Source organism: Ixodes scapularis, unplaced genomic scaffold (assembly GCF_016920785.2).
Source record: "Ixodes scapularis isolate PalLabHiFi unplaced genomic scaffold, ASM1692078v2 PGA_scaffold7__128_contigs__length_106722199, whole genome shotgun sequence".
Taxonomy (NCBI): Eukaryota; Metazoa; Arthropoda; class Arachnida; order Ixodida; family Ixodidae; genus Ixodes; species Ixodes scapularis.
Genome location: NW_024609882.1, coordinates 18,699,273 through 18,712,313, shown reverse-complemented (window position 1 = coordinate 18,712,313; position 13,041 = coordinate 18,699,273). Strand labels below are relative to the sequence as shown.

At 44.1% G+C, this 13,041-nt stretch overlaps 1 protein-coding gene across 3 annotated transcripts in view; it reads left to right on the top strand.

Moving 5' to 3' along the window:
- The window catches only part of LOC8024657 (sodium-dependent phosphate transporter 1-B), a 37,146-nt gene extending 24,768 nt beyond the window's left edge, over nt 1-12,378 (top strand). For all 3 annotated transcript variants that reach the window (XM_029994990.4, XM_029994993.4, XM_029994992.4), the window contains 3 exons: nt 2,904-3,025; nt 6,397-6,582; nt 7,496-12,378. In XM_029994990.4, coding sequence (XP_029850850.2) covers nt 2,904-3,025; nt 6,397-6,582; nt 7,496-7,739 — 552 coding nt within the window. In that variant the 3' untranslated portion in view covers nt 7,740-12,378. The remainder of the gene's footprint in view (nt 1-2,903; nt 3,026-6,396; nt 6,583-7,495) is intronic.
- The last annotated feature ends 663 nt before the right edge of the window (nt 12,379-13,041 follow it).

The following is a 13,041-nucleotide window of genomic DNA, read 5'->3' as shown; positions in this document are numbered from 1 at the left end:
GATACAATTATCTTGTAGAATATCACCTTATTTAGCAATAACTATGTCGATATGCATCACATGTTGCATTTAAGTTAAAAAAAAAAAAAAAAAACCTCTTTTTGCCAGAAAAAACTAAATATCAACGTTAAGTCTGGTAACAATGTATTTTTGACGGATCTTTGCCGTATCTTTGGAAAAGTTTGGAAAAAGTTTGGCTTTGCCGAATCCCAAGATTCGCCGCCAAACTTTCGATTCGGCAAAAGTTCGGCCCATCACTAGTTCTCCTCCAACCTCCACTCTATGTTGTTTACTTTTCACTTGTTTGTTGATCTGTTTGATCACGATGCTGCGCTTTGTCGGCACCTTCGTTGGCGCAAACAGCGAAGTTGAAGTTAGCGCTATTGGTAGACAATGTTTTGTCCACCAAGCTCGCTTCAATACTAAGCCTATCGGCAAAGTACCTTCGCGCTCAAAAATCACAAGAACGGCAGGCGGCTGCTCTTCTCGCAGTCGCACTCGAAAAACACGGACCACGAGAAGAACTGGAACAGCCATAAGAATTGGCAGACGGCGGCCATGTTGGCTATAGTGGAACCAGAAAACCCAACTATAACCTCAACCCAGCTTGTCTATTGCATGGGACATGGTATCAAGGCTACAGGGCAAAATCAAAACCAAAATGGGGGTGAATAAGCTCGCGGCGCTATTGTAGCAGCTGTTTTGTGGCTGTAAACTTATGGAGATCGCAGTTCTAATCTTCTTATGGAGATTACACGGCCACTTATGAAAAACAATGCAATATAGCAAAATAACTAGCTAAGGCGTATGCTATGGGTATTCTTATGACTATATTACACATAAAAATCGCATAGTTTTTTATTATTTTAAAACAAGAGTTTTCCTAAGCGAACACACGACTTCCATATTGTAACATATGTAACGAGTTTCAGAAATGACATAAAACAATGAAATTTGGCAGGGATGGGCCTGCCACTCACATAAACTTCCACTGCAAATTTTATGGAAATCAAGCAAGTGGTACAGAAGTTTACCTTTTTGAGTGGTGTCCCCCCTTAAAGGGCAACTCCGCTCAATTCCGAAGATTTCGGGATAATGATTGATTTCGAATTAAAAAGCCCTAGTAAAGCACACTACGTCATTTGCTTCGCAAAAAATGGGATATATATTTTTAATTCTAATTTTAAACACGAGCAGAAATCGAAACCGAAACTTCGGCTCCGCCCGGCAACATTGGCCTCGGGTCGCCAAGTACATGGCCATCACGTAGTACGAGATGTCACGTGATCCTCGGACCAACGACGGGCGGAATTGGGGCGGACATGTGGCAGGCGGGAGTGTCGACTGCACCGCACTCTTCGCCACGTTTTGTTGTCTACGGCATTCGACGACGTCTGCACAACTGCGGCATAAGTCTGCGTACGTGGTGTCCGTAGTGTGGACGAAACTCCAAGAAATAATAATCACAATCGGTGAGACGACGACGGCGGTTGTGATGCGGAAGACGGCGGTAACGGCGGGACCACAACGGGCGGCCAGACGGCTCCCAAGAAACGCGCTGCGCAGGCGCATTACACCAATCACGTGGACACCGCTGAGCGCCTAGAGGCAACGTTGCTGACGTCATGCGCTACGCTCGCCCGGAGAAGTGAAAACAAGCAAAAGGGGGCCATGATAATGACGTTTAGCTCAATGTTGGCTCCGCCCATGCCGTAGCCTTGACTGCGCTGTTGGTTGCGCCTGAATTCGCCCGCTCAAGTCAGCCGATTTCGGCAACTTGGAGAGTTGCAAAGTTTGCTGGACCGTTTAAGAAACATTTAGACAGAACTGCGTCGTAACATTTTACGTGTTGTCTTCCTAGGCGATACTGAAGAGGACTGCATTGTTTTTTCAAAACCAAAAATGTAGCGGAGTTGCCCTTTAACTGTCCCATGGAGCGAACCGACGTCATCAGCTTTTCAAGCCACGCCAAACGGCACCTTCCCCTGTCCCAATGGTGCGAAGCCTGTTGTCTGTGGCAGAAATCCGATGGATAGGTTTTCATTGGCTGGCACGTGTCGTAGTTTCAAAGAACGAGGCTCCCATTGGCTCTCGCACGGCGTAGTTCAAAGGAACGCAACCAGAGAAGCCCTCTCTATGGCGGCGCAGCGCACGCAGCGGCCCGGCCCCCGGTAAGAGGTGCGGGCCTAGCCGCAGAGCCCACACGGGCAGACTCCGGAGAGGCTGCACGGCCAAGCTCAACGCGGCACGGTCATTTCACGAGAGCACGCGCTCAGCCGTCAGCAGTAGCGAAACATGGCCGCCCGTGCCAGTACGCCACAGACGAACTGGGGGAGCGGAAGAATGACATTCATGCTTTCGCATTCACAACTCATGAAAAGTGCTTAGGTGTCTTCAAGATGTTTTACCGTGTCACTTGCTTTTTTGGTGATCAGTGCTTTTTTACGTCGCACTGGGTTTACTCTCAATTAAGCTGAAAGAATTGAAGTTGCTTGTTTTGGGGAAGTGGGTGACTGATATTGTTTGCTTGTTTTGAGCAAATTTAATCAGTACAGAAAAACTTGAAGAGAAAAGATGAAATCTGGACTGCACTAGGAGTAACAACTTTCAAAATCAATCGTTAGTGTTTCGTGAGAGCCACATCAGCATGCGCGTGTAACTGAAGGTGCTGGCTTAACTCTATTTCCCAGAACGTTCACAACATAGTAATTCTAACTAGCATAGTTTAGCATGCAGCAGCAATGACCAACTATACACTGTGTCCTAGGTTTGTGCTTTCCTAAATAGTAGTATGTTTGCTAGTAATTGTTTAATGGGATCAAATTGATTTAAAGTGGGAATGTATTTTGGAGAGGTTGTAGAATGGTTAGATATCTATGTTTGTGCTATGTCCCTTTCTTCAGTCTGGGCCACCTTGCAAGGACATCCACGAAGATGACAAACCAGAGACAGCCAAGCTGTTTTCCTTTCTGCAAGTCCTCACAGCCATCTTTGGGTCCTTCGCTCACGGCGGTAACGATGTCAGGTGACCGACGAGTTTCACTCTTCCTTTAAACTGCCAAAACCTGTCGTGTTCGGAAATAGGCTGAATATGATTCACAGTATCCATAAATGACAATCACACGTTTGCATTTTGAGCCTGATGACTGTATTTTTCATTATAAACGGCCCACTCTGGCAAGCGCTCGGAGAGCAGCCAGTGGAGAGCATGTCACATAAGGCGCAATTGTGACGTAGTTTGTCTTCGAATGAGCAAAGCTGCGGCCAGCGAGGCTGACTTCGTCAGGATGCCTTAGCCGTTCCAGGAAGCAGTGCAAGCATGCCACAGTTCCCGCCACCCCAACTAACCCCAAAGCTGCTTTTGTGTGAATTTTGAGTTATGGTTTTATCTTTTATAATCTTGTAGAGAGAGATTAGCAACATCTGGTACACACAAAAGAGTCTTGAGGCCTTAAGGACTGTTCACACACTTGCGACCTCTTAAAACCGAGTACGACCCCTTAGAACCATACTGGCGCCATCTATAGGGTAGCAGTGTAAACTTAGTGGTACGGCATATTTTCTATTTCTCTGGAGTATTATCCTTTCTTTCTTGGCTCGAAAATCTTTTGTTAATGTTATAAACGAGCATTACTCATAAGTATTACTACGCACATTTGGCCTCGGAAATCTTGCAAAACCTTCGCTTTTGTGAAATGCAGTTCCAGGGTCACAGCATAGATGGCACCAGCATGCCAGTGTGTTTTCTCGTCCCAAGAAAATTTAAGAGGTTTCAACAGGTCTTGTCTCTCTCGGTTGTGCTCTGTTGCAAGTGTGTGAATGGGCCTAGCTACCTGTTAAGGTTCCTAGACTGGCATTACAAACGAGGCTTAGCGACATCCACCAGGTGCTCTCTGCTAATCGTTTAACTTGTCTTAAAATTCTTTTTTGTGTTTTTTTTAACAAGATATTGGGTGTGTTTGATGTGATACTACTCCTTTGAACACGTATAGACCAAAAAATAAGTTCCGAAATTTTGTTGTAGTAGTATCCCTTTAAAGTACAAAAAGATGGTGTGTAAATCAACCAGTAACTTTTTTGTGTTTTATTAGATTACATTAAAAAAAAAACACCTAATCTTCAAAACAAAATATTTTTAAACATTTTTTTTTCTTCATCAATTAAGTTTCAAACCGCATATTTTCTAAGTAGTAATATGCTCAGAAAGTGCACATTTATATATAGTTAGATCGGTTCAAAGTGTCATATCCATGCTGTTTGCAACCATGATTTGAAAAGCTTTTCCTGTTTTTTCAGAATTATTTGCTTTTAATCACAGCGCAAAGTTTTGCCCACGGTATCTTTTGACCTAGACCTTGGATCTGAATACCTTCTTCAGGGTTTAATATGTTATATATGAGAGGGTGCAGCAAGTCTAATATTTCTGCAATATGTTAGCTGCAGAATTTTCTAAGTGGCAAAAACTTTAATGACTCATTTCTAATTATCAGCGATAAAATTTCAACTTGATAACTTTTTCCAGAGTGAAGATAAAATTATCAGAATAGTGTTGTCTCATTCTACTGTTTGTAGAACATACTAACATCCGTATTTTTCGGTGTATAAGACGCGCCCACACTTTTTTCAAGTTTCTAAGTAAAAATTAGTATATGAGACACACCTGTGTATAAGACGCAACGCCGAAAATTTTGGAAAAAAAAGTGTGTCTTATACACCGGAAAATATGGTTCTTATAGTCTCGTCCCACTAGAGAGACAAACACCGATTTTTGTCCGGCAACACCACAAAGTTCCGTGTTGCTGATGCTGTCCCACTGTAACGGCCAACACCCACAACAAACGCCGACAGGCGACAACCAACGATCGACGACGGATGAGTTCTTGTCTGTTGTTGGACTTCAAGCACAGCAAGCAGTCCCACCGAGGAACATCTCTCGGGGACAAACTTATCCTCCTTGCCCGCTTGTATCTTCTGCTGGCTCTCTTTCTCCCTTCTACCCTTCCTCCCGTGGCTCGCTCCGCCGTTCAACCTTCAGAGAAGTCCTTGGCGGCCACTGATAGTTCCCGCAGTTACGGTCCCTTGATTGCTCGTACTAGTGGTCGCAAGCGCGGCTTGCTTGCTGGTGGTCGTGTTTCGAAAGGGAAATTGCTGTGGCTGTTTTTGCTCGCGAAAACTTGGTGCGCGAGGTGGTGCTTCAAGACGCCAAGGTCTAGCCACTGCATGAGGATGGATACACCCATGTTCAAGGACTGAACAATGTAAGGCCGCTCACCACGAAGTAGGACACAAAGTACCGCTGCAAGCCGTTCTGCAGATGAGACTTGTCATCACATTCTGTGATAATCAGTATGCCGTACTGTCCCCCAGAAAACGCCTACCCTCGATCATTCGGATATGAAGTTATAAACATCCTCAAAATCGGCGTGAAATTCCGTGGCACTCACCTCAAGTGCCTCGAACGACCCAAAAAAGGAGCAATTCAGAAATTCTAGTTTGGAAAACGTGTGGTGTGAATTGTCACGACTGTTTGTGGAAAATCGCCAACGGCAAATGAAGACAAACAGAAGCTTGAATCAAGAAATAAAGTAATCGTTTTTACTTTCACTGTGTTTGTCGGCACGTTTTACGTCCCAAGAGCAAAATACGAAAACCGCGTCGCCAGGCTGTTTGTTTGTGTATTTTGAAGTGTTTTGTTGACAACTCCAGTCCCACTAGGAAACAAGTTTCCTTGTCCCCGTATTCTGCGTCGTGTCCGCCAGGTGGGACAGCAGATCCCACAAACAGGCTGTGTGTTGGCGTCGTCTGTCGCTTGTTGTCGTGTGTCACTGTCGTTTGTCGCTCTAGTGGGATGCGGCTATTAGTGCCATACTTTTAGATGGCGGAATTGTAAAAAAGTGGGCAGAAACATTTCTGCTGAAGTTGAAGTTTTCTTGAAAAATATAATAGATAGGAAAGCAATGAGCTCATGTTTTTGCTTAACACAAGATATTTTAGCAAATGGAAAAATTTAAATTAATGAAAAACAATTCAAGACCAGGGTTTTTACTGTTCCACAGGTTGCAGCTGGGATACTGGCAGCTGTAACTAAAATAAAATCATGACTACTAGCTACAAGTATGAACCATTTAATGTTATTAATAGGGATAGAGTAATTTTATTGTAATAATAGTGTCTGAAATGAAATGAAGATATTGTCAATGACACTCATTCATGAGAGCATGAACTATGAGGGTTATAAAATACTTTGACCTAATTGATGATGCAGGGCAAGTGCACGTAAGTGTCGTTGCACTTGAGTTTCACTGTGACATTTGATCCTGCTTGTGGCTCTGCAGATGGATCATAGCATTCTTTATTTCATGTTTATTTTTATTTTCGATTATTTCCCCCTTCCAGCAATGCGATTGGTCCCTTGGTCGCCCTGTGGATGATCTACCATGATGGCAATGTGCTCCAGAACTCCGAGACGCCCATCTACATCCTCCTGTACGGAGGTGCGGGCATCAGCCTGGGGCTCTGGCTCTGGGGCCGCAGGGTGATCCAAACCCTCGGCGAAGACCTCACCAAGGTCACCCCCTCCAAGTGAGCCCTGTGAACCCTTTTGTTATAGTGGCATTGTGTGAAGGCAACCAGAGATGCCCCCCTTAAGACAATGTGTGTTTTATTTCTGCATGATCTATAAACGCAGTTTGCTGGGGGGGGGGGTAGGGTAGGTAGGGGGGGTAGGGGGGGTATTTTCGTGGAGAACCAGATGCTTTGCAAGTGGCCTAATTGAGGTGCTGCAAACTGGTAGTACTAGTGCTGCTTTCATTAGTTTCTCAGTGACCCAGCATAACAGTTTGTACTTCTAGTTTATGCTCATCTCGGAGTACTTCTTCGAACGTGTTTTTCAAATACCTTGAGATTTCATCTATGAAGAATAAAGCTAGGGCACAAGCGTCAAACATAGTGACTTTACCCAAGATTCTACGTGCTTGTGTCGTCCTGTAGACTCGGGTGAAGTCACTAGGTTTGTTTGTGTTTTTGATTACGAGTGGCACGGTCTATTCTGAAGTTCATTCGGAATTTGCAAGGACATATTCTCTGACCAAGCGCAGCTTGTCTCTCTGATTTCCAGAGTCTCTGACTCTGGAAATCATCCTGCCCGTACATTAAGGCAGCCCCAAAGTGACAACACGTGACGCGTCTCACGACCCGCCTTGTCCCGCCACTGGACGTCGCGATCCCGGCAATTGGGTCTAGAAGGGCGTGCGGATGCAAACGTTGCCATCGTCGTGGCGTCCGAACTCGTGTCTGCCTCGGTTTTCTGCTAGATGACACATACTTCTGAAGAGGGTCTGTTGCAGCAAGCAACCGCGAAAGATTTTTACAACGTCGTCAGTTTGAAATCGAGGAAGAACTTTTGAGGACGCATTTAAAAACGCACCAGTCGGAGACACGATTTTAATAATAGGTCTTCGGCAGAAGTGACTGAGCGGCGCGCTGTTTGTTCCAGCGGCTTCACCATAGAGATTGGGGCCGCGTCCACGGTGCTGCTCGCCTCCAAGGTGGGCATCCCGATCAGCACCACCCACTGCAAGGTGGGCTCCATCGTGTTCGTGGGCTGGGTGCGGTCCCGCAAGGGGGTCGACTGGGGACTCTTCCGCAACATCATCCTGGCCTGGGTGCTCACCCTGCCGGTCACCGGGGGCCTCACGGCCGCCATCACCTCCATCCTCTACGCCGCCTGCTCGCTATGATCCTCGCACTCTCTTCATATCCGCGCACACACAGTCCCTCGAGGAGAAAGGCATCGTGTCGCTCCTTGGTGCAGTGTCCACTCTCCGAGCACTGGGGACTCTATGGACTCGTTTGGCTCCGTTCGGCGTCTGCCAAAAGAGTGTTTGTAAGTTGTTTACTGCCGTAGCAGCCATCCTCCTCAAAAACGGTGGCACGTTGAACGACGGGAGTCGTACCTTGGGGTGAGAGCTGGAGGGAGGGAGCCGCTCGTGGAAGTGGTGTCTATGGGCAGTTCTGTAACCGGGGTAACTTTATAACGTCGCCGTCAGCACTCTTTTCGTTTGTCGTCTGACGCCGCCACCGCGGTCTTTCATCCGTTTGCCGCAGCGAGGTAGAGTGGCTTAGAGCGATAAACCGGCAGCTGAAAGTGACCCCCCCCCGGTCATTGCCATGTTGCACATTTTTGACCACTAGACACTTGACCTTATAGCTTTACATCTAGATTTCAGCAAAGTACCTTGCGCAGATAATTGCTTATTGATCTTTAATAACAGTACCAAAGAGATAAGTTACGTTTCGTTAGTTCCAAAATGTGCTTTTACAACAAAAACTCTGGCTACTTCACAATTGCTCCGCTTAATGCCGTCAGCCGCGGTGCTGTATTTTGGGTTGTTATCGGCGATAACAGTATGGAAATATAGTTTATCGTGTTTTTTTACAGCGATAGCAATACAAATCTCGGCTCAATTTTGCATAAAAGCCTCAGGATTTGGTACAGTCACGTGTCTAGTGGTCAAAATTGAACATGGCGGCAGCCAGGGGGGTGGTCAGTTTTGCCTGGTGAACGGGATACCAGTTTATCGCTCTCGAAGCCCCTTTACCTCGGTTTTTCTCAGGGCACGTCTGTTTGCGCGCCTCTGGCTTGCAAACACCGTCGCGGGCGACGGACGTGGTTCCAGAACATGGCTCCGTATTTTAGATTCGGTATTAAGAGACCATAGTTTCCGGCAGGGAGAAGCTTTGGTCGTCGCGCCTTCGGCGTGGGCGTCTCCAGCTTCGATGACGCTTGGGCGTCTCACGAACCTCAAGCGCGCACGGGCGGTCAAAGCGCGGCAAAAGGCTACGAGCTCGCGCGGGACACCGGGCGTTCGAAAGAGACGCACCGCAGTTCTCGCCTTGTCGGCAACCGTGGTGCACATGGCGCTCGTCTTTTGGCAACGCACGGGCCAGTCGAGGGTCGTGCGTTCCGACAAAAATACCGACCTGCTGGTTTACCAACTGCATTCTTTCCCGAGTCGACTCTGATTCCGCGAGATCCGCCGCGGCCTGGCACGGCGCTAGTTAGGAGAGTCGGTGCAGTTGGCCGGTGGCACCCTTTTGCATGCATCGCATGTTGGCGTGACAACTCGCCCCGCACAATGCTCACTTTCGTTAGTCTGTGCATCCGTGCGTTCTCATCAAAAGAGAAAGAAAGAATTACCGGACGCCCGAAATGACGCGACAGCCCTGCGAGAAGACGAATATTTATCTCAAGCGTGGGCTGCGTTTCTTATGAAATGCGATTCTGCGTTTTTTGATCGGCAGATCGAAATACAGTTGCAATATTTTTGTATACCACCTTGTTTATATGTTTATAGCTAGAGGTTGTGCCAAATTTTAGGTGTGGTTGCGTAATCTACTTCACATTTGAGACGATGAGTTTCCAGAGAAAACAAACAATATATGGTGAATTTCCAGTCATTTACTGCTAACAATTGGATCCTAGTCACGTGTGGAGTTCAGTTTGTGCTCGTGGCACTTGGTAAAAAAGGAAATTTGTCGCAATAAATATCTTGGAACCCGACATTTTCAGCACAGGGTGGAAACGGGAACGGTATACCATATTTTCCGGTCCATGTCTGATCGGCCGATCATAAAAAGTTTTCCTTAGATAGTCCGTACCCAATGCATCGTCCGCACTTGGTGCATCAAATTTTTATATGCAGCACACCTAAAAAAAGCATCCAAAGAAGCTTGTATAGTAAAGAAATCATTAGCGTACTGATCTCTCACCGCAAGATTCGTCACTTCTCATCATAAAACAATCTTGAAAAAACAAATAATTGTTTTAGTCTGCACCTGTAGATAGTGTGCACAGCACAAAAATTTCAACTTTTAAACGTGTGCAGTCCGGAAGATATGGTACCTGAAAACCTGCACTGGAAATATGGTAATTCTCATGTACTCTGGGAGTGAGCTAGTTTCCTTCAAGGGGGTGTAACTTGTAAAAAGTGCTTGTCAGCTTTTGCGGTTGTTTTGAGGAATGGAGCAAACTTGCAGAATGATGCAAACTATATTTTTTGTCATATTATTATTTTTTGAAAGTGTGTGGTATGTTTACTCTGGGAGGCAGTCTGAAGTGCCTTAGGGAGTTTTGAATGTCTTTCTGCAAAAGCTGGTCTGTACAAAGAACTTGTACAAAAAAAAAAGGATGTTTGGGGTTTTGGAATTTACTTCGGTGGGACAGTTCTTGTTTGTACATGTTCATTGTTGTACATGTTTTACTTAGGCCTCTAGATTTTGTCGTGATGCCAAAGTTCACAAACGAAAAATGATTGTAATTATAAGGAGAAAGCATGGCTGCTGATTCCTTGCATGTGTCTTTGGTTTGAAGGGACTGGTTTAGTGCGTTTGCTCTCTTCACCTGCAGGGCATAATTAGAGTTGTGTTTTGGGGGTACTAGTTCTTTTAGTGACAAATGGGAAACTTGTGTAAAACTTTAGCAACTGAACCGATGCCAAAAATGTATGTTTATTTACAATTGTTTGTGTTAGTATTTCTTATGTTTAAACTTGATCTATGATGGGGTTTATCTATGCACAATGTACACTGATTTCCCTGTAGTTATGTTCATGATGTTTAGGATTGCGGTAAAACAGTTTATTGAGCCAACCCTGACTTATAAAGTACTATTCTAATTCTTGCTCTGTGCCAGCTTTCACATGAGTTTTATGGTGGGATCTACTTCAATTTGTACTTTACAAAGGCATTTAAATGTGCAAGTCGCGCCACAAAAATAGAACTATTTAAGATGTGCATCTTATTGCCATGAACCATAGACCCTCTGTCAATGCATATTTATTTCTAACACAGAAGGTGCGTGTCTGAATTCAGCTTTATGCATGTGTGTTCTATTCCGCCTTGAAAGTACATAAGTTCATTAACCCTGATGGTGCTTTCTGTACTGTAAATCCTGTTATGGCCTTTTAGTAATTTTATTTTTTCTATTTCGGAAATTGATTGTTGTATCCTGTTTCCCCTCTTCTTTGACCATGATTTACGCTTTTATTTCTTTCTCTGGTGCAAGTTAAATTTTATGGGCAACTTTTATTTAGGAGCTTATACAGTTGTCATATATGTATGCTTCTACTGTCACTTGTATTTTTTTTTTTTAATCAAGAGGGAGAAATGGATTTACCACTTTGTTTTTGCTTGTATAGTCTTCGAGAGAATCATCTCTGCTATGGTGAATGTTCAATTTTTCATTTTTTTTTATTTACACACGTGAATAGAGCGGTCAATTTCATTGGTAGCTTCGCTTTCGTGCTTGTACCAGAACGGCATGAAGCCTATCGATTACTGTTCAAACACCAAGTTATTTCTTTTCTAGTGACTGCAGATGGAACGCTGGTGCAATATTAGCTGCCTCAAACTGATTGTACCTCTGCTTTGATTTACTTCTCTCTACTTCTTTGTATGCTTTGTTGGTAGTTAAAACTCTCATTGTTTTCACCTTTTGTAAGACTCTTCTGGCAAACGTTTGCCTACTATAGTCAGATTAGAAGGTGGTTTTTGTTCACCTAACAGACACAAAAAGGCTGCGTAGAAATTTTGTGGTAGATGTTAACAATTCACCTAGTCCTTAAAAGCAGTGTCCTGCCGGGTCTTTCAATACAAAGAACCCCACATCGTACAGAATTGCAAAGTGCAAGACAATGAGGCAGTAATTGTCGGCATAGACAGCTGTCGTCCTACTCAGAAGATTGCAGATGTGTCAAAATTGTCTGCAGTCCGAATCTGCTTTATATTGTAAATATCCTGTATGAGTCTAAGAACTTTCTGCCTTGTTTTTATACTGTGTGATTTAGTGCTCCAACACTTTAGGCAGTATATTATCAGCAGTATTAGTTTACTGCAATTAATCTCTAACAAAGTTTAATAGGCATGATTAGGTCTTCACTTTTTTTATTGGCGCTCTTCCTACATGACAAAACAGGTTGGGCAAACCCTGTCTACAAATCTTTCGCACTGCAGACGGAAAAAATAAACTTACTGTGTTTGTCAAAAAAAATTTTTTTTTTTTTTTTTTTTTTTTGAAATTTTGGTTTAAGTTAGTGTGGGAAGGAGCAAATATTCCAAGCTATGCTAAATTTCTTGTTTCCCTCTTTCGAGGCTCTCACACTGCATCTTAGCTGTGCAATGCTTTTCTTCTCAAGGTTGAATTACTGAAGTTTGGCCACACTGAGAGCTGCAGAAAGTTTCTTTCCAGTCCTTGAAATTGTAACTGAAACCGTTCAATGTTTTGTTTGTTCACATATGTATTATGATGACCCCACATGGTGTAATTCTCAGGCATGAAAGTCTGGTTTGTGTAAATAGAATAAATATTCTTAATCTCTGGCTGTATGACCTGTCTTATTACTTCATAATCAATTCAAATACATTTAAATAGGAGGTGGCCTGTATTTGAAGCCATTGGGAGGTTTATGTGGGCTCTGCTGCAAATAGTGAACAAGCCAGTAAATGTGCAAGTTATAATGGCACGATTTTTTCACCGCAAAAATTGACTGCATCATCAAACGCTGAGTCTTTACTCAAGGCTAAGTGCTATTGGTTGGGATAAGATGCCAAAATTTCAGGAGTTACCGTGGTGTACTTAACTTGCAAGGATTTTCGTGACTCATGAAGCCCGCAAATGTGAGGACAAATATCATTTGCTGCCAGATTGAAAAGTTCCAAAATTTCTGAAACTCTGCATCTGATCCCGATCGCTAGTGCACATTCTGGCAGAGATTGATCACTCAACATTGTGTAGTTTACTTTTGCACTTGAAAATTGATTGGATGTCCAAACAAAGTTGGAAATGAAGCAATATGTGGTGGTGAGCACATTGTAAAACTCTGAATTGAGGCAGGGAAACTAGTAGTAAGATAAATTTGAAGATTGACAAGAGGAATGCATCGAGGACGATGTGAAGGAAAAGTTTTTTGAGTTTGAGAAAGCGATAGAAAACTTTTATCGAAAGGGATATATGAGATGCAGGTATGCAGAGCAGGGTTGCCA